Source organism: Marmota flaviventris, chromosome 5 (genome assembly GCF_047511675.1).
Source record: "Marmota flaviventris isolate mMarFla1 chromosome 5, mMarFla1.hap1, whole genome shotgun sequence".
NCBI classification, from domain to species: domain Eukaryota; kingdom Metazoa; phylum Chordata; class Mammalia; order Rodentia; family Sciuridae; genus Marmota; species Marmota flaviventris.
Window position 1 is genome coordinate 33,767,083 of NC_092502.1, and position 20,423 is coordinate 33,787,505.

Below are 20,423 nucleotides of genomic sequence, written 5' to 3' on the forward strand. Positions count from 1 at the left end.
CTCACAGCGGCCCCAGCAACATCTAGCTGATTGGCTCCTCGGCCCCAGCAACATCTAGCTGATTGGCTCCTCTGCGGTGATGCTCATTGGACTGTTTCCCTGCCCTTTCAGACCACGGAGCTGCTCATTGGGGGACTTTTTTGGCTCCGCCCACGTGACCCAGCCAATCGGCCTCAAGAGCAGGAGGATTGTGGGAGGTGGGGAGAAGCTTGTGGGGGAGAGACAGGCTTGTGGAAAGCCGGTGGTGGCAGTTGAGGCTCTGAGGGTTTTTCCTGAGAGGCTGTTTTGTTTGGCGTGTTTGGTTCTAAAAATAATGTTAGTTTCTTTTGACAAGTGGCTCCTGATTGTGCCCAGCCAGACTGCGGCATTTGGTGGCCCGTACGGGGAGCGACTGAGGGTAAGTGAACTGCTCGCCCCTGAGGGCAGGGCGAGAGGATGGGTAGCCATTTTAAGATTCTTCTTTTGTTATTTTGTTTCACTTTTGTTTTAAGTTGCCTGTCCCTGGAGATGTGTAAGATGGAAGAAAAACCGCTCACATCTGAGGAACAGATAGGGAGAAAGGACGGATGGACATTTCAGGAGGCTATTATAATGATTTTGTGTTGTTTCAATTTTGTTTCACTCTGTTTCAGTTTTGTTAGGCGTCATCTTGTTGGGTTGTATTATAGTAGAAATACGGGATCAGAAATTAGTGAAAAACAAACTGAAAGAGTGTTAAGTAAATTGTTAGAGGAAGGAGGCATCCCAGTAAAATCAATAGCAGTCAGGGCATATGTTGATACAATACAAAAATGTAGCCCATGGCTTTTTAAGGAGGAGTTGTTAAATATATCACAATGGAACCATCATGGTGAAGATTTAAAAAGAATAGAAAAGAAAAGCCCAGGGACTCTGCCAATTGGCACATTGCCATTGTGGACGTTCATATCTTGTTTGCTTATTCCAAAGCCTTCAGTTCAGACAATGGTAGAGGAAGGAGAAGACATATTGATTCAAGTAAAAGAGAAGGTCTCTCAAGTTAGTCAGACAGAGGAAAAGATTCAAGTAAAAGAGAAGGCCTCTCAAGCTAGTCAGACAGAGAAAGAAAGTGTAAAACAGAAAAAGCCATCAGGGGGAAAGTTACAACAGGAGACTGCTACTAACACCTTTCTATCACCAGAGGACGTAAGTGTCCAACTAACAAGGCCACCTCCATATGCTGGGAGGTCCCCAACCCCCGCAGTTGATAGTTGGGATCCTGAGACAAGATCTCAAATATTAACATGCCCTGTATTTGAGGCAGGAGGGCAGTGATTTTACCAAGTTTTAAATTTCAAAACAGTGAAGCAGCTAAAAGAGGGTGTAACAACCTATGGTCCTCAAGCACCCTTCACTGTAAGCATGGTCGAATCCATTAACAACTTGAACATGATGCCAGCAGATTGGGCTAATATGTGTAAAACTGTGCTAAATGGAGGACAATACCTGTTATGGAAGGTTGCCAATGAGGAATTTTGCAAGGAGACGGCTAGGCGAAATGCAGCAGCTGGTTATCCTCAGAGAAATCTAGATATGTTGTTAGGAAAGGGACCTTATGAGGATCAGCAGCAACAAATTGCATATGATCCTGGCGTATACGCACAAATTGCTGCAGATGCAATTAAGGCATGGAAGACTTTACAAGGACATGGAGGTTTACAAGGTCAATTATCTAAGGTAATACAAGGAGCTAATGAACCTTATGCTGAATTTGTAGATAGGCTTATTCAAACAGCTACCAGAGTTTTTGGGAATACAGAACAAGCAATGCCATTACTAAAACACCTGGCTTATGAGCAAGTGAATCGTTGGTGCAGAGATATCATTAGACCATGGAAACATGAAGATTTAAACACATATATTAAATTATGTAGAGACATTAATGAACAAGAGCAAGTCGTGGCAGCTGCAGTAAAACAGGCTTTAGATGCCAGAGACATTAATGAACAAGGGCAAATTGTGGCAGCTGCAGTAAAACAGGCTTTAGATGCCAGGCCAAGAACATGCTACAATTGTGAACAAACAGGACATTTTAAAAGGAATTGCCCCATTGGAGGAGGGTTTAACAAAACTAGGTATCAAAGGAGTAGAATACCAGGTATTTGCCCACGATGCCGTAGAGGGAGACATTGGGCTAATGAATGCCGTTCTCAAACCACCATAGAGGGTACTCCATTATCAAAAAACGAACAAGGACCAGGTGTTTATCCACGATATCGTGGAGAAAGGCATCGGGCTCCATTGCCAAAAAACGGACAGGGGGGCCCAGTGCTCCGGGGCCCAAAACCACAAATATACGGAGCACTGGAGGAACCCAGCAACCCCATCAGGGTAGTGCCCAGGACACATTGTCCATCAGATCCCTCATCAGACAAACCAGAGGGAACGCAGGGATGGACATCTGCGCCTCCGCCAGAGCAGTACTAACTCCAGAGATGGGAGTTCAAATCATTCCCACAGGAGTGAAAGGACCTTTTCCCAAAGGAACAGTAGGCTTATTATTGGGACGCAGCTCTTCTACTCTAAAAGGACTTATGATAAGTCCTGGGGTAATTGATCCCGATTATGAAGGTGAAATAAAAATTATAGCCAGTTCTCCAAAGGGTATATCAGTAATTTCACCAGGAGATAGAATAGCACAGTTACTAATAATACCCAGCCTACATGATAAATTTTCCAGTCGTACTGTAGAAAGAGGTTCCAAGGGATTAGGCTCCACAGGTGTAGATTGGGCTATGCTTTCTTTAAATTTAGATTCTCGCCCCATGCTAAAACTAAATATTCAAGGACATGAATTTAATGGGCTACTGGATACAGGTGCAGACCTTAGCATCATCTCTCGTCAAGAATGGCCAAAACATTGGCCATTACAACAAGCCACTCAAACGCTTCGAGGCCTAGGAGTGGCGACTAATCCCCATAGAAGTGCAATGGTATTAGATTGGAAGGATCCTGAAGGATGTTAAGGAACTATACAGCCATATGTATTGGATCATCTTCCCGTAAATTTATGGGGACGAGATGTCCTAGATCAATTAGGTTTGACATTAACAAATAACATCAACAAAAATGCACCCACTATTATGACTAGACAAGGTTATAGGAAAGGAAAAAGATTAGAAAAACAAGAACAAGGTATAGCAGCACCAATACAAATAGATCAAGGAACAGACAGACATGGGTTGGATTTTCAGAAAGGGCCACTGAGACAATAAAAATTACTTGGAAATCAGAAAGACCAGTATGGGTTCCTCAGTGGCCCCTGACTAAAGAAAAGATACAAGCAGCCCATGACCTGGTCAAACAACAATTAGCGGAAGGACATATACAACCTTCTGTATCTCCCCATAATACTCCCATTTTTGTCATCAAAAAGAAATCTGGTAGATGGAGATTATTGCAAGATTTAAGAGCCATTAATAATGAGATGGTTATTATGGGACCTGCTCAATCAGGGATTCCTCAATTGTCTGCTTTGCCAAAAACCTGGTATGTTTTAGTTATAGATATTAAAGATTGTTTTTTTTCAATTCCAATTCATCCTGAGGATAGTCCACGTTTTGCATTTACTATCCCTGCACTGAATCATGAAGGTCCTGATCAGAGATATGAATGGAAAGTACTCCCTCAAGGGATGGCTAACAGCCCAACTATGTGTCAAATTTATGTTAACAAAGTAATCCAGCCACTTAGAAATCAAAATCCTGAACTACAAATATTTCACTATATGGATGATGTATTATTAGCACACAAAGATAAAAACACATTGCTAGAATGTTATGCCACACTTACAAACTTATTAAAAAATTATAATCTAGAGATAGCAATAGATAAAGTACAATTAAATTTTCCAATTAATTATTTAGGAGTTCTATTATCCTCAACCATGGTCCGTCCACCAAAAATTCAAATACGAGTAGATCAACTCAAATCACTTAATGACTTTCAAAAGTTATTAGGAGACATAAATTGTATAAGGCCTTATTTAGGTATACCAACAGGAGAGTTGGGACCTTTATTTGATATCCTAAAAGGTCCATCAGATCCAAATTCACCCCGAATGTTAACGCCTGAAGCAAGAAAGGCATTAAAAATCATTGAAACATATATGGAAAATATGCATTTGGATAGAATTGATATAAGTTTGCCTTTATTATTTATTGTACTACCAACAAAAAATATTCCTACAGGAGTATTTTGGCAAGAAGGTCCATTATTATGGATACATTTATCTTATTCTCCTAACACTATTCTTGCTAGGTATCCTGAGGCTGTAGGACAATTAATACTCAAAGGAATAAAAGCAGCAAAGGGAGTGTTTGGAATTTCTCCCAATAAAATTATTACTCCATATACTATGAATCAAATTGATGAGTTAGCTAATGAGTTAAATATTTGGGCAATAATCATGTGCAAATCTAATGTTTCATTTGATAACCACTTACCATCTAATCCTTTATTGTCTTTTTGGTCATTGCATCCTGTAATTTTTCCAAAAATGACAAGAAAAACACCTATCATGAATGCTCCAAATATATTCACTGATGGGTCAAATAATGGTACAGCAGCAGTAGTTACCCCTGATCAAACTTTTACATTTTTAGTACCCAAACAATCAGCTCAAAAGGTAGAGCTTAATGCAGTTTTACAAGCTTTTGTGATGTTTAAAGATTCTGTATTTATTTTCTGATAGTCAGTATGTAGTTAATGCTATAGTATCTCTTGAAGATGCTGGTAGGATTTCCCCTTCTTCTACTGTTTTCTCTTTGCTTTCCACTATACAAAGTCTAATCTGGGACAGAAAAGATCCATTCTTTATAGGACATATCAGGGCACATACAGGATTGCCTGGAGCCCTTAGTTTGGGCAATGATTTAGCAGATAAAACTACACATGACATACATATTTTCTCTACACTAGAAGAAGCTATAAATTTTCATAAAAAGTTCCATGTCAATGCTAATACTTTACAAAAGCGTTTTAAAATAACTAAGGAACAAGCTAGACAAATAATAAAACAATGTCAAAATTGTGTGACCTTTTTACCACAAGTTAATCTTGGAGTCAATCCTAGAGGATTGATACCTAACCATATTTGGCAGATGGACGTCACACACTTGCCAGAATTTGGAAAATTAAAATATTTGCATGTTACAGTTGATACTTCTTCTGGATTTTTGATGGGCTCCCTTCATGCCGGAGAAAAAACTAAAGATGTTATAGCTCATTGCTTACAAAATTTTGCCACTGTGGGTGTTCCAAAACAGTTAAAAACAGATAATGCCCCTGGTTATACTTCTACCTCTTTTAAACAATTTTGCTCAACATTTGGCATTACTCATATAACAGGAATCCCATACAATCCACAGGGACAAGGCATAGTTGAAAGAGCTCATCAAACTATTAAAATGTACTTATTAAAGCAAAAAGAAGGAATTGGGAAGGGGTATATATTCCCCAAAGATAAACTTAAAATAACCCTTTTTACTCTAAACTTTTTAAATTTGGATTCATCAGGACTTAGTGCTGCGGAAAGGCATATGTGTCCAAAAAATGTGCATAAGCCCAAGGTACTTTGGAAGGATATTCTAACAGGACAATGGAAAGGTCCTGACCCAGTAATTGTCTGGAGTCGGGGGTCTGTTTGTGTGTTTCCACAGGGAGAACAGCAGCCGATTTGGATTCCAGAGAGATTAACCAAGGTCCTGACCCAGTGATTGTCTGGAGTCGGGGGTCTGTTTATGTGTTTCCACAGGGAGAACTGCAGCCGATTTGGATTCCAGAAAGATTAACTAAAGCGATTTCTACAGACCAAAAAGAAGATGATTTGGCTCAAATCCATAACAACTGATATCCAAAACTCCAGTTTGGCTATTCTTACATCTGCAACAGAACCAGGATGCTTTTTTCAATATCTATTTTATTATTGCCCTTTGCCATATCATGAAGTTCTATTTTGTTTTTTGAGCTCATACAGACCTAGGTTAATGTTTTGCTTATCAGTTCTATTTTTTGACTATAGAGTTTTTAAACATTGCAATGGAGATTTCACCTGTAAAAAGTTATAAGGCCTTTACTATAATGTTATGTGTTGTATGTATTATGTTATGTGTGCACACTTGTGTTTTGTGTTATATGTTTGAATGTCCATATATCATATATGATGAGCGCTCATGATAAAATGGATCCAAATATTTTTTTTCACGTGATTTATATGGTTTAATTTAAATTGGGTAAACAACTGTTGAGGATTGTTTTAATATGTAAACAAAAAAGAAGGTTAACAGATCTGTTTGTTTACTTTCACCTTTCCTTTTCATTATATTTAATAATTCTCTTAAAGATAATGTAAATTGTTAAGAAAATTGTTTTCTTTTAGTGCCTTCTGTAATGTTACATAATTTTTTCTTTAGCCATTATTGCCAGAATTCCTATCTTCATCCCAGTGCCGGTGAAGACAATGTAAATTGTTAAGAAAATTGTTTTCTTTTAGTGCCTTCTGTAATGTTACATAATTTTTTCTTTAGCCATTATTGCTAGAATTCCTATCTTCATCCCAGTGCTGGTGAAGTCAAAGATAAAACCAGTCTACAGCTTCTACAATAGCCATCACTGAACTGCTTGCAGAACTTGCCTGGACACATTGTGAGCTCACCTGTATGCATTGTGAACTATCTGTTGGTGCAGCGACTTGTGGTAGTGTTGGGGTATTTTTGCTGATGATGTCACCGGTGGTACAATTTTTCAAAGGAGCCCTCAATTGGCTTAATGTCATGGCATTTTGCATCCTCCTCTACTAGTGATGGTCTAAAATTTGGGGGCCAACAGAGGTGAGGCAAAGAACCTCACCCCCCCACTGGTGCAAAGGCCTATCCACAAGTATAGCTGTATGCTGGACCGGTAGTCAGTGACGGGTATGATCCAATTGCAGTGGTACCAACCTAAGACAGGAGGCTGACGCCTAGAGGTCAGTTCATCCGATGACGGGTAAGGACCGTATGTTGAATTGGACTGCCTAACAGGCACGGTCCCTAAGCCACATGCTTGTTGTTTAAACAGAGAGGGGGAGATGTTGAGAGCCACAGCCGAAGGGGCCCCAGCAAACTTCCAGCTGCCGGCTGATGATTGGCTCACAGCGGCCCCAGCAACATCTAGCTGATTGGCTCCTCGGCCCCAGCAACATCTAGCTGATTGGCTCCTCTGCGGTGATGCTCATTGGACTGTTTCCCTGCCCTTTCAGACCACGGAGCTGCTCATTTGGGGACTTTTTTGGCTCCGCCCACGTGACCCAGCCAATCGGCCTCAAGAGCAGGAGGATTGTGGGAGGTGGGGAGAAGCTTGTGGGGGAGAGACAGGCTTGTGGAAAGCCGGTGGTGGCAGTTGAGGCTCTGAGGGTTTTTCCTGAGAGGCTGTTTTGTTTGGCGTGTTTGGTTCTAAAAATAAAGTTAGTTTCTTTTGACAAGTGGCTCCTGATTGTGCCCAGCCAGACTGCGGCAGAAAAAGAAAATTAAAAGGGCTTATGCAATTCCTCTATATTATATTATTCAGATGACTCAGTCCTCTGAGTCCTATTTCATGCAAAGTTCTTGGTTTTACACATGTTGAGGATGTGAGGGCCAGAGGATAGAAGGATTGAAGAGGAAGAAAAAGAGAAAAAAAATTCTCGTTTCTTTCCTGCTTCTCTTCTCATCCAGTAGGTGGAGTTGTCTGTTTTAAGCTGGTGACTCTGCCCTCAGGATGGTGTAGGTAACCAGGGTGAGAAGACTAGACCTGTTGTGGAGTGTCTGGAAGTGGGGTGTGCCACCCAGCAGTCCCAGCAGGGAAATAGCACCTCTCGGGTCTTTTTTTGTGACCACTAGTCTGACTTGAGCCCCTGGTATCATCTCCCTCTCTTGTCTGGAGATTTCCCAGATCCTAAGCTCTCTGTTATGCTCCAGACTTTAGTCCCCTCCCCTCTTTTACTTATCAGGATCCAACTGTGCGACCTCTCATCCCCAGATTCATACCAAGTGGACGCTGCCCTGTTCACACTGTACTCCTTCCCAGCTGAGCTGTTTTTGTGTTGGGTGGTCACTGTGCCGAGTTAATGCTGTTGGGGAGGGGGAAGAATTGGAAATCAGGTACCTGCTCAGATGGCGATCTGATCTGTAGCCACACCTACCAAAAAATGTCGAGGAAGGTTTTCCAAGATGCAGTTGGTCTGCTTCCAGTGCCAGGGTGTCTGGTGGGGTGGGGGGAGCTGGGCGATGGCCTTGTGCTGTGGATATATAGCAGTTGAGTGATCTATGTGGGAGCGGAGCGCAGTCTGGAGTTCTGCAGAGGTGCTGATAGGTAGTTCTGCTAAGCTGCTTGTGAGCCATGGGTGAACTAGAACTGCAGGCTTTGGGTCCAGAGTCTGGAGACTTATTGGAGCCCAGAGGCTCTGATATTCTGCATGGGTGGTTGCAGTGCTGGTGATTTCTGCGAGAATCCACTGTATAGGGGTCTTCTCACACTCTCTGAGATGTTGTGTTCCGTCTAGGGGAGACCTTGTGGAGAAACTGCCTGTCTGCTTTCTTGGTTTCATCCACAGAGGAGCCAGAAACAGGACCTCCTCTATTTTACCATCTTCCTGCCCCTGATGATATTTTTTCATCAATAATTTCTTTTCCTCTCCCTCTTCTACTCCTGTGTTCACTCCTTTCATCACCTATTATTTGGATATTGTGCTTCTTGTTCTTTTATCTTCTTTTTGTTCTTTTGTTTGTTTTCTGGTTATCTTAATGTAACTGTATCTTCTAATGTTAATACAGTTAATCTTGCTCTTTTCTTTGCTAGAGTAGTATCTGTTTCCTCCAAGATCTATTCTTCCTTTCACCCTTCTTTCCCTTCTTTCTTCCCTTACCCACTTCTTCCTCCATTTCCTTCTTCTCTTTCTCCTCTTTTTTCTTCTTATTCTTCCCCACCTTTCTTCTCACATATATTTTCTCCATTATATGAATTTTATTTTCATTCCAAATATCATATATATATATATATATATATATATATATATATATATATAAAACTTATATGAATATATATGTAATAGTACTTATAAATATGTTATATATATAACATATTCATATTTAAGATTATGGATGTAAAAGGCTGACTGGACAGTCTAGATAATTAGTAGGGCTTGTCAACTGTTAGATTCACTGTGGAATAATAAGGCTGAAACTTTTACTCTTGTTAGCAACATTAGATCTTTGGACTGTTGAGAGCAGAATGTTTTAGTCCCTTGCCTGGAGGATAAAGGTCTCTTAGGGCTGGGAGTCTCAGTGTCCAATAAACATACAGTTTCACTTAATCCAACTATTTTTTCATGAAACCTCCACCTTCAACTGCTGGAAGTTCTTCAGAGAGGAAATGATCTGTTATATACCCTTCCCTGAGAAAAATCCTGTAGTCTTTTGCTTGAGATGGAACCACTGCAAGAAAGAAGAACTTAGAATCTGATGGCTTTCTATTTATATAAGTATAGCATTCATACAAAAGAGAATTTTCATAGTTTAAAAAAAAAAATAGATGAACACCTTTATGCCTACCACTTAGACCATTTAACAGTACATTACAAATAACCCCCCTAAAAAATCCAAAGAACTTCACCATGATTACATTTATCCTATCCAATAAGTAACTACTATCTTGAGGCTTGTGTCATTGATTCCTCTAGTTCACTTTTTATTTTTCAAATTTAACATAATTACTAAATCTGTGAACATGGTGTGTGTGTGTGTGTGTATATATATATATATATATATATATATATATATATATATATATATCCTCATTTGTTTGGGTATTTATTAATATTTTTCAATAGAGTTCTATCATTTTAACTAGAATGATCTTAAAATTTTTGTTAGGTATATTTCAAGGAACTTTATATTATTTGATGCTTTTGTAAATTATTCCTTTTTATAAACTCTATTTTCTAAGTGTTTGTTATGGGGTAGAGATAAAATCAATTTGTATGTATTTGTGCATAGCCAGCAACCCTGTTACTTTTCAATATTGCTAATATTTGTCTGTATATTCCTTTGGATTTTCTGTGTAGACAGTCATATCATCTATAAATAATGGCAAGTTTCTTTCTTCCATGAGATTTGTGCATTATTGTCCTGGATGGGACCTCTAGTGTAAAATAGTTCTTATTTGGGATCATAAGTGAAATTATTTACAAAGTTTCACCATTAAGATTAAAGTTTTTGCAAATTACAACTTACATTAAGGTATGGTAGTAAACAACTTGAAAATTTTTAGTGTCGAAACCAACAGAATTTCTTTCTTATACTGTCCTTCCATTGAGTGGACTAAGACCCCAACTTGCTGTATCTGACAGAATAGCTACCATTTTGAATGTTACCAGAAATCATTTTGTAAACCACTCCTACTCGGGAGGCTGAGGGATGAGAATCACAAATTCAAAGCCATCCTCAGCAGCTTAGTGAGACCTTGTTTCTCAAAATAAATAAGTAAGTTAGTAAGTAAATGGGGGGGGGAGGGGCGGTGGCTGGAGGGGCTACAAATGTTGCTCAGTGGTAGAGTGCTCCTGGGTTCAATCTTAAATATTGCCAAGAGAGAAAGGGAAAGAAAAAGGAAAAAGCAAGCAAGCTAGCTAGTTCTGAAAGGCCTTTTTACCTTGGTAATTAAATATTCCTGCCTGGGAATGACATTCATTACTTACTCAGAAGAATAGTCACATTGGCCTCACTGAATGGCAAGGTCAAGGAGTGCATTGTTATCTCCCACCTTTACTAGATTAAGAACTTTCCCTATTTTTCTAGTTTTCTATGAAGTGAAAAATCATAGAAAAAATATGATTTTTTAAATTAAATGCTTTTCTATATCTATTAAGATAATTAAAATTACTTTTCATCTTTTAACCTATTAATGTGCTGAAATAAATTAGCTGATTAAAAAATTTGCAATACCGGGAAGTAAACCCAGGGTCACTCCACCATAGAACTACATCCTCAGCCCTTTTTTATTTTGAGATCGGGTTTTGCTAAATTGCCCATGCTGGCCTTGAACTTGTAATCCTTCTTCCTCAGCTTCCTGAACAGCTGGGTTATAAATGTGCACTACCATGCCTGGTGATTTTTTAGTGTTGGTCATGATATCTACCTACTAGGTAGGAAGATATAATTAGTAGATTTAGTTAATTATTATCTTGCTCAAAATTTTTCTATCTATGTTTCTAAATGATTATTCCCAGCGATTTTCTTGTCTGGTTTTAGGATTAAAGGTATTGGGTTTATGGAATGAAGAGGTATTGGGTTTATAGAAATTGTCTATTTCTATTCTTAAGAAAAATCTATGTAAGTTCAAAATTATCTATAATTTAAAGTTTATTAGAACATGTCTATCTGGGCCTGGTGTTTTATTTATGGGAAGATTTGTAATCCTATATTTAATTTCTCTGTAGTGTTCTATCAAATCTCTGTTTCTTCTTCAATTTTAGAAAGTTAATTATTCCTAAGAATTGATACATTGCTTGGAGTTCATTCCTTAAAAAAAGAAAAAACCAACAAATAAATGATCTCATACTTCATCTCAAAATCCTAGAAAAAGAAGAGCAAAACAACAGCAAAAGAAGTAGAAGGCAAGAAATAATTAAAATCAGAGCTGAAATTAATGAAATCGAAACAAAAGAAACAATTGAAAAAATTGACAAAACTAAAAGTTGGTTCTTTGAAAAAATAAACAAAATCGACAGACCCTTAGCCATGCTAGCGAAGAGAAGAAGAGAGAGAACTCAAATTACTAGCATACGGGATGAAAAAGGCAATATCACAACAGACACTTCAGATATACAGAAGATAATCAAAAATTATTTTGAATCCTTATACTCCAATAAATTAGAAGATAGTGAAGGCATCGATAAATTTCTTAAGTCATATGATCTGCCCAGATTGAGTCAGGAGGATATAGACAACCTAAACAGACCAATATCAATTGAGGAAATAGAAGAAACCATCAAAAGACTACCAACTAAGAAAAGCCCAGGACCGGATGGGTATACAGCAGAGTTTTACAAAACCTTTAAAGAGGAACTAATACCAATACTTTTCAAGCTACTTCAGGAAATAGAAAAAGAGGGAGAACTTCCAAATTCATTCTACGAGGCCAACATCACCCTGATACCTAAACCAGACAAAGACACTTCAAAGAAAGAAAACTACAGACCAATATCTCTAATGAACCTAGATGCAAAAATCCTCAATAAAATTCTGGCGAATCGGATACAAAAACATATCAAAAAAATTGTGCACCTTGATCAAGTAGGATTCATCCCTGGGATGCAAGGCTGGTTCAATATACGGAAATCAATAAATGTTATTCACCACATCAATAGACTTAAAAATAAGAACCATATGATCATCTCGATAGATGCTGAAAAAGCATTCGACAAAGTACAGCATCCCTTTATGTTCAAAACTCTAGAAAAACTAGGGATAACAGGAACATACCTCAATATTGTAAAAGCAATCTATGCTAAGCCTCAGGCTAGCATCATTCTGAATGGAGAAAAATTGAAGGCATTCCCTCTAAAATCTGGAACAAGACAGGGATGCCCTCTCTCACCACTTCTGTTCAACATAGTTCTTGAAACACTGGCCAGAGCAATTAGACAGATGAAAGAAATTAAAGGCATCAAAATAGGAAAAGAAGAACTTAAATTATCACTATTTGCAGATGACATGATTCTATACCTAGCAGACCCAAAAGGGTCTACAAAGAAACTATTAGAGCTAATAAATGAATTCAGCAAAGTGGCAGGATATAAAATCAACACGCATAAATCAAAGGCATTCCTGTATATCAGCGACAAATCCTCTGAAATGGAAATGAGGACAACCACTCCATTCACAATATCTTCAAAAAAAATAAAATACTTGGGAATCAACCTAACAAAAGAGGTGAAAGACCTATACAATGAAAACTACAGAACCCTAAAGAGAGAAATAGAAGAAGATCTTAGAAGATGGAAAAATATACCCTGTTCATGGATAGGCAGAACTAACATCATCAAAATGGCGATATTACCAAAAGTTCTCTATAGGTTTAATGCAATGCCAATCAAAATCCCAACGGCATTTCTTGTAGAAATAGAGAAAGCAATCATGAAATTCATATGGAAAAATAAACGACCCAGAATAGCAAAAACAACTCTAAGCAGGAAGTGTGAATCAGGCGGTATAGCGATACCAGACTTCAAACTATACTACAGAGCAATAGTAACAAAAACAGCATGGTACTGGTACCAAAACAGGCGGGTGGACCAATGGTACAGAATAGAGGACACAGAAACCAATCCACAAAACTACAACTACCTTATATTTGATAAAGGGGCTAAAAGCATGCAATGGAGGAAGGATAGCATCTTCAACAAATGGTGCTGGGAAAACTGGAAATCCATATGCAACAAAATGAAACTGAATCCCTTTCTCTCGCCATGCACAAAAGTTAATTCAAAATGGGTCAAGGAGCTTGATATCAAATCAGAGACACGGCGTCTGATAGAAGAAAAATTTGGCTACGATCTACATACTGTGGGGTCGGGCTCCAAATTCCTCAATAGGACACCCATAGCACAAAAGTTAATAACTAGAATCAACAAATGGGACTTACTCAAACTAAAAAGTTTTTTCTCAGCAAAAGAAACAATAAGAGAGGTAAATAGAGAGCCTACATCCTGGGAACAAATCTTTACTCCTCACACTTCAGATAGAGCCCTAATATCCAGAGTATACAAAGAACTCAAAAAATTAGACAATAAGAGAACAAACAACCCAATCAACAAATGGGCCAAGGACCTGAACAGACACTTCTCAGAGGAGGACATACAATCAATCAACAAGTACATGAAAAAATGCTCACCATCTCTAGCAGTCAGAGAAATGCAAATCAAAACCACCCTAAGATACCATCTCACTCTAGTTAGATTGGCAGCCATTATGAAGTCAAACAACAGCAAGTGCTGGCGAGGATGCGGGGAAAAGGGTACACTTGTACACTGCTGGTGGGACTGCAAATTGGTGCAGCCAATTTGGAAAGCAGTATGGAGATTTCTTGGAAAGCTGGGAATGGAGCCACCATTTGACCCAGCTATTCCCCTTATCGGGCTATTCTCTAAAGACCTAAAAAGAGCATGCTATAGGGACACTGCTACATCGATGTTCATAGCAGCACAATTCACAATAGCAAGACTGTGGAACCAACCTAGATGCCCTTCAATAGATGAATGGATAAAAAAAATGTGGCATTTATACACAATGGAGTATTACTCTGCATTAAAAAATGACAAAATCATAGAATTTACAGGGAAATGGATGGCACTAGAGCAGATTATGCTAAGTGAAGCTAGCCAATCCCTAAAAAACAAATGCCAAATGTCTTCTTTGATATAAGGAGAGTAACTAAGAACAGAGTAGGATCGAAGAGCACGAGAAGAAGATTAACATTAAACAGGGATGAGAGGTGGGAGGGAAAGGGAGAGAGAAGGGAAATTGCATGGAAATGGAAGGTCCCTCAGAGTTATACAAAAGTACATACAAGAGGAAGTGAGGGGAAAGGGAAAAATAATACAAGGGGGACAAATGAATGTCAGTAGAGGGGGCAGAGAGAGAAGAGGGGAGGGGAGGGGAGGGGAGGGGGGATAGTAGAGGATAGGAAAGGCAGCAGAACACAACAGACACTAGTATGGCAATATGTAAATCAATGGATGTGTAACTGATGTAATTCTGCAATCTGTATATGGGGTAAAAATGGGAGCTCATAACCCACTTGAATCAAAGTGTGAAATATGATATATCAAGAACTATGTAATGTTTTGAACAGCCAATAATAAAAAATTAAAAAAAAAAAGAAAAAAAAAGCTTGGTACATGACATTCTCTAGGAAACCACTTTACATCTTCTCTAGAACTCATTATAAATACTAGAAATTCTATTAATATTTTTCTATCTGTAGTATTTTATCTCACTTCTTAGAAATAAAAGGTGTTGGTAGAAAAAAAAAAGGAATAACAATCTGTCTTGCTAAGGTCTTGTATTAAGTGAGCAAATATTTTTGAAACAATTAGTGTCTGGAGTAAACACTAAATAAATGCTTGCTATTATTAATATCTATGGAATATGGATATTGAGACTATTTGTATTTGAAATAAAGTAACATAAAAGAATGGTACCTGGATGAATTATGTAATAACTGTTTTTTTTCTTTTCAGATTCCTTCAGATACATCAGAAATTTGTTGTATTATTAGGGCATCACCAGGAACTAGACAATTGAAAAATAAAGGTGATACTGTAAATAAGAAACATTCTCCTCCTAAAGATATTACTCAAGGTACTGTACTTTGAATGCAAAGCATATATAATAATCTGGATTACATAAAAATTTTTTTCATTGTTTTTTCATTGGTAATAAATTGTAATCAGAATGTTCTTAAACAAAAGGCAAATGGTAAAATTATAAAAGTCTGGTCAGGTACTTGATTAAAATATTTTTTAAAGGCAAATAATTTAACATTTAAAAAAGTTAGCTTATGTCATTGACTTATCTAGGCCACTTCCTCTTGTAACAATTTGGAATTTCATGTTGTTTGGGTTTCATTTTAGTAGCATATGAAAAAGTTTTTACATTCACCTAACATTGGTTGACTATTTCCTCTGTGAAAGGCACTATGCTAAGAACTTTATCATCTCATTTATTTTTCACTATTTCAGGTTTGATAGGATATGTACTGTTATCCTATTTAAGACTCTGAGACTAAAAGTGTTTGCAGTTTGTTTAAGATCTACCAATTGGTGAAGAGGAATTCAATCCTTCGCAGCATTTAAACTTCAAATTAGTTTGTTTGTTTGTTGTATTCTCCTGAATGTGTCTACTCAGTGGAACTTTGGAAACTTTTGTGAGCAAGCAGCCAGTGAAGCAACTGAAATTTAATGTATTATGTAGAACTTCAATTCATCCAGGCTGTCCACTCTTTATTTTTGTCCTCATTTCCTCCACGGTACCTGCTTTGAGCATTTTCTAAGTCCACAGAGATCGCTTTCTCTCTCTCTCTCTCTCTCGGTACCAGGGATCAAACCCGGGGTACTTACCTACTGAGTTGCATCCCTAGCCCTTTTTTATATTTTATTAGAGACAGGGTCTCACTGAGTTGCCTAGGACCTCACTAACTTGCTGAGGCTGGGTTTGAACTTGCAATCCTCCTCTCTCAGCCTCCTGAGTCACTGGGATTACAGGCATGCACCACTGTGCCCAGTGGAGACCTCTCTTTTTTAATAAGTTCCTTGGATACTTAATTGAACCCTTAATACACTTGTATTAGTTAGGGTTCTCAAAAAAAAAACACAACTAATAGGAGTTAGGTAAGTAGATAGATAGAAGTAATGAAAGATACAGAAATAGATACATAGAGAAATATATAGGTATATAGGAGGGGATATTTATGGGAATTGTTTTACATGCTTTTGAGAGCTACAAAGCCCTATAACATGCCATCTGCAAGCTGGAAAATCAGGGAAGCCAGTGGTGTAGCTGAGTCAAAGTCTGAAGTTCTGCCAGCCAAGGGAATCAATGGTATAACTCTCAGCCATAGACATGAAAAGCTGAGGGCTGCAGGTACAAATCCCAAAGTCTGTCAATGTAGAGTTCTGGTATCTGAGGCCAGGAATAGATGGGGATCCCACCTGTGTAAGAGAGTGAATTTGCCTTTCTTCTGAATTTTTGTTCTGTTCTGACTCTCAACACACACACACACACACACACACACCTATGTATGTATGTATGTATATATATATATATATATATATATATATATATATATATATATACATATACATACACATACATACATACATACACATAGAAATGTACATGTTTATATAAAGAAATTTATTTTAAAGAATTGACTTACATGGTTATGGGGTTTATCTGGACAAACCTGAAAATTATAGGATAGGCTGGCAGATTGGAACTCCTCCAGAAACTGATGGTATATTCTTTAAGCAGATTTCTTTTACAGAAGAACCTCAGTTTTGCTTTTGCTCTTAAGGCCTTTAAGCTGATTGGATGAGGTCTACCCACATTATCAATATTATAGATGCTAACCATATCTATAACATAACTTCATAGCAATATTTAAATTAGTATTTTATTGAATAGTTGTGTAAAATAGCCTAGCCAAGTTGTCTTATACAAGTAACCATTACAATTCAACCCTTGTCAAATATGCATTCATATACATCTTAACCATACTCAATTTTTAGTAACAAAGACTTTACTCATACTTCTGCCTAACATGATACAGCTGCCTTACATAATCCTTTCCCCAGAAGAGAATCCAAAGTCACTGGGTGATGTTTACTCTTCTCTTTGATAATCCTATACTATCCTATGATTTTAAAACTGTGATTAAAAGTTATTGGTAATATATTTATGTTATATGTTAAGATGGTAAGAGGAAAAAGAAAACAAACATATTTGCTTAACTAGTCATGTGATTATAATTGGTATTAACTAATTTATCCCACTACCCATTCCATATTCCCACTGCCTTCAGGTGATTGGGCTTTATGGTCCTTCATTCTTGATGGGTCTGGGACATTAGTTGTCCTGCCTACATTGGATTAATCTTAACCACAGAGCATGGTAATCTTAAGAGACACTCTGAAGGATCTCCTGTATTCCAGACATGTTCTTTCTTATTGCCATTGTGAGGTAGTAATCAAATTTTCCCATAGTGGTCCAGATCAATCACCCCATACAATTGTATAAATCCCATATTGGCCTGTTGACTATCAGCCTAAAGTGGCTGGTGGATGTCTTTAACTTTCAGTTCTATGTCTCCTGGTGAAAGGATTTTCCCTTTGAAACTAAGACCTTTAAGCCAGAAAAGTATAAAGTCACAGAAACAGAAAGAAAGTTTTTCTAGTGGTCATCAGGAGTAATAATGAGTGGTACCACTTTTATGTCCATTCCTTTATTCCTGGCTATGGGAGAAAGTGTACCATATGAGAAAATACAGCCCTTGGAGAACTTTGCCCCAGTCTTCCAAGTTATTGCTACCTAACTGTGCTATTAATAAACCTTTGAAAGGCCATTCCACAGCTCTTATCAGGCTAGCTGCTTTAGCATGTTCAGGAACATAGTAGGACTAGATAATTCCATGAACATTGACCAATTTCTTTACTTCTTTTGCTGTGTAGTTCATTGGTCAGAATCAATATTGTATGTAATACCCTAAGAGTGGGTAAGGCATTCCATAAATTCATGGCGGTAGTTTTGGTAGAAGCATTGTTGGGGTGGGAGGGATCCATATCCGGAGTGTTTATTTCAGTAAAAACAAAATATTTCCCCTTCCATGATAGAAATTATCAAATATAATCAACCTGATACCAGTTTACTGACTGATCACTCTAAGAAATAGTGCCATATTAGGAACTCATTGTTGGTCTCTGCTGCTGTCAGATTGGGCACTGAGTAGTGACTGTACCCAGGTTGACCTTGGTAAATGGAAGTCTGTGTTGTAGGCCCTATAAAAAATTTCCATCCCTGCCACCATGGCCACTTAGTTTATGTGCTGTGAAGCAGAGAAAATCTCAGTCAGCCTCTTTCACTATCCTTATTCTGACAGAAGTTGCTGGGGAAAGAGACTGGTAGACAAAAGAACTGGCTATCCTTTTTTTTTATTTTTTAAATTTTATTTATTTATTTTAGTTGTTGATGGACCTTTATTTTTTTATTTATATGTGGTACTGAGAATTGAACCCAGTGCCTCACACATTCAAGACAAGCACTCTACCATTGAGCCACAACTGCAGCCCAAGAACTGGCTATCCTAACCACTTGATTCTTTAAACCCTCTTCTGCTGAGGTCACCTTTTGGTGTGCATCTGTATGGAACATAGTTATCTTTACTTTTTTTTGAACATTCAGAGAGGTTTATCCAGTGCCTCTTCTCAAATGTTCTTGTCACTAATTTTCCAGACATGCTTCTTCCAAACTCCTGGTCATCCAACCAAACCATAGGTTACTATTTCTGAAATGAATATATAACCTAACATCTGGCCATTTCTCCTTCCAGCAAAGCAAATAACCAGATGTACTACTCAATGTTCTAACCACTGGGAGAATTTTTCTTCTCCAGTTTCTTTGAGATATGTCCCAGAGATGGGCAGAAAAACCTGTAAACCAAACCTGAGCTTTGTCTTCCTTAGTTAACTGATCCTAGAGAACTCCCCATGTCAGCATAAGTTCAGGCTGGGAGCGAGAAGGTAACCTAGCTAAAGCACAGGCTTGGGCACTTTAGGCTACTTTTTCACATAACTTACTTGTGCCTTCAGTACATGTTTAACCCCAATGTTTTTTATATATATATATCACCTTCATTTGATAACAAAGTCCTGATCTTCACACCAACTTTAGGGCTTAGAGGGTCAGATAGCACATAGTAGTCACATGGTAACTTGTTGGCCCGTGGTTAAGGCCAACTAATATGTCAAACACTGTTTCTCAAAAGGAGAGTAGTTACCCATTTAGGATGGCAGGACTTTATTCCAAAATCCTTAGAATCCACACTCTATAGATGTGACTCAACTATAGAGACCTGACAAAGGCTCCAAATAACATCTCTATCTGTCACAGACACTTCAAGCATCATTGGATCTGTTGGACCATATAGTGCAAGTGCCAGAGTCTTAAACAACAGTCTGGACCAGTTGTGGAACCTTCTCTTGTCCTGAGCCTCCTGTGAAATCTAGCAGCTTTTCAGGTCACTTAGTAAATGGGCTGAAGTAGCACACTCAAATGAGATAGCTGTTGGCTCCAAAATCTATAAAACCAACTAGGTATTATGCCTCTTTTTTGATTTTAGGAAGGGCCAGATGCAAGAACATATCCTTGGGCTGGGGTTGTGGTTCAGTGGTAAGAGTGCTTGCCTAACATGTGTGAGGCACTAGGTTCAATCCTCAGCACCACATTAAAAAAATAAATAAAGTTTTTTTTTAAAAAAGAATTTATCCTTTACTGTAGAAGGTATCTCTTATACCACAGACCCCTAGAAATTTCGCTGAGAGGGAATACTGCCCCTCAGTGACCTGGCAATTCTATTTCTAGGAATATACCTAGAAATAATGTGTACATATGTTCAACAACAGGTATATACTAGAATGTTCACTATGCATGATAGTCCCGATCTGAAAACTATCTACAAGTACATCAAGTAAAATGGATAAACTGTATATTCATATATTGGAATGCTATATAGCAATGAGAATCAACAATAAACTGTTAAATGCATCTGTTAAATGTTGACTCATATGAATTTTATATAAGATGCCAGTCACAGTAAGAGTGCATTTAATATTA

The 20,423-nt window shown here is 38.0% G+C and overlaps 1 protein-coding gene across 1 annotated transcript in view; it reads left to right on the forward strand.

Moving 5' to 3' along the window:
• Positions 1 to 20,423, forward strand: part of Meikin (meiotic kinetochore factor) — a 103,103-nt gene that overhangs the window by 70,178 nt on the left and 12,502 nt on the right. The window contains exon 12 of the mRNA XM_034637139.2: positions 15,275 to 15,395. Within this exon, the coding sequence (XP_034493030.2) occupies positions 15,275 to 15,395 (121 nt within the window). The remainder of the gene's footprint in view (positions 1 to 15,274; positions 15,396 to 20,423) is intronic.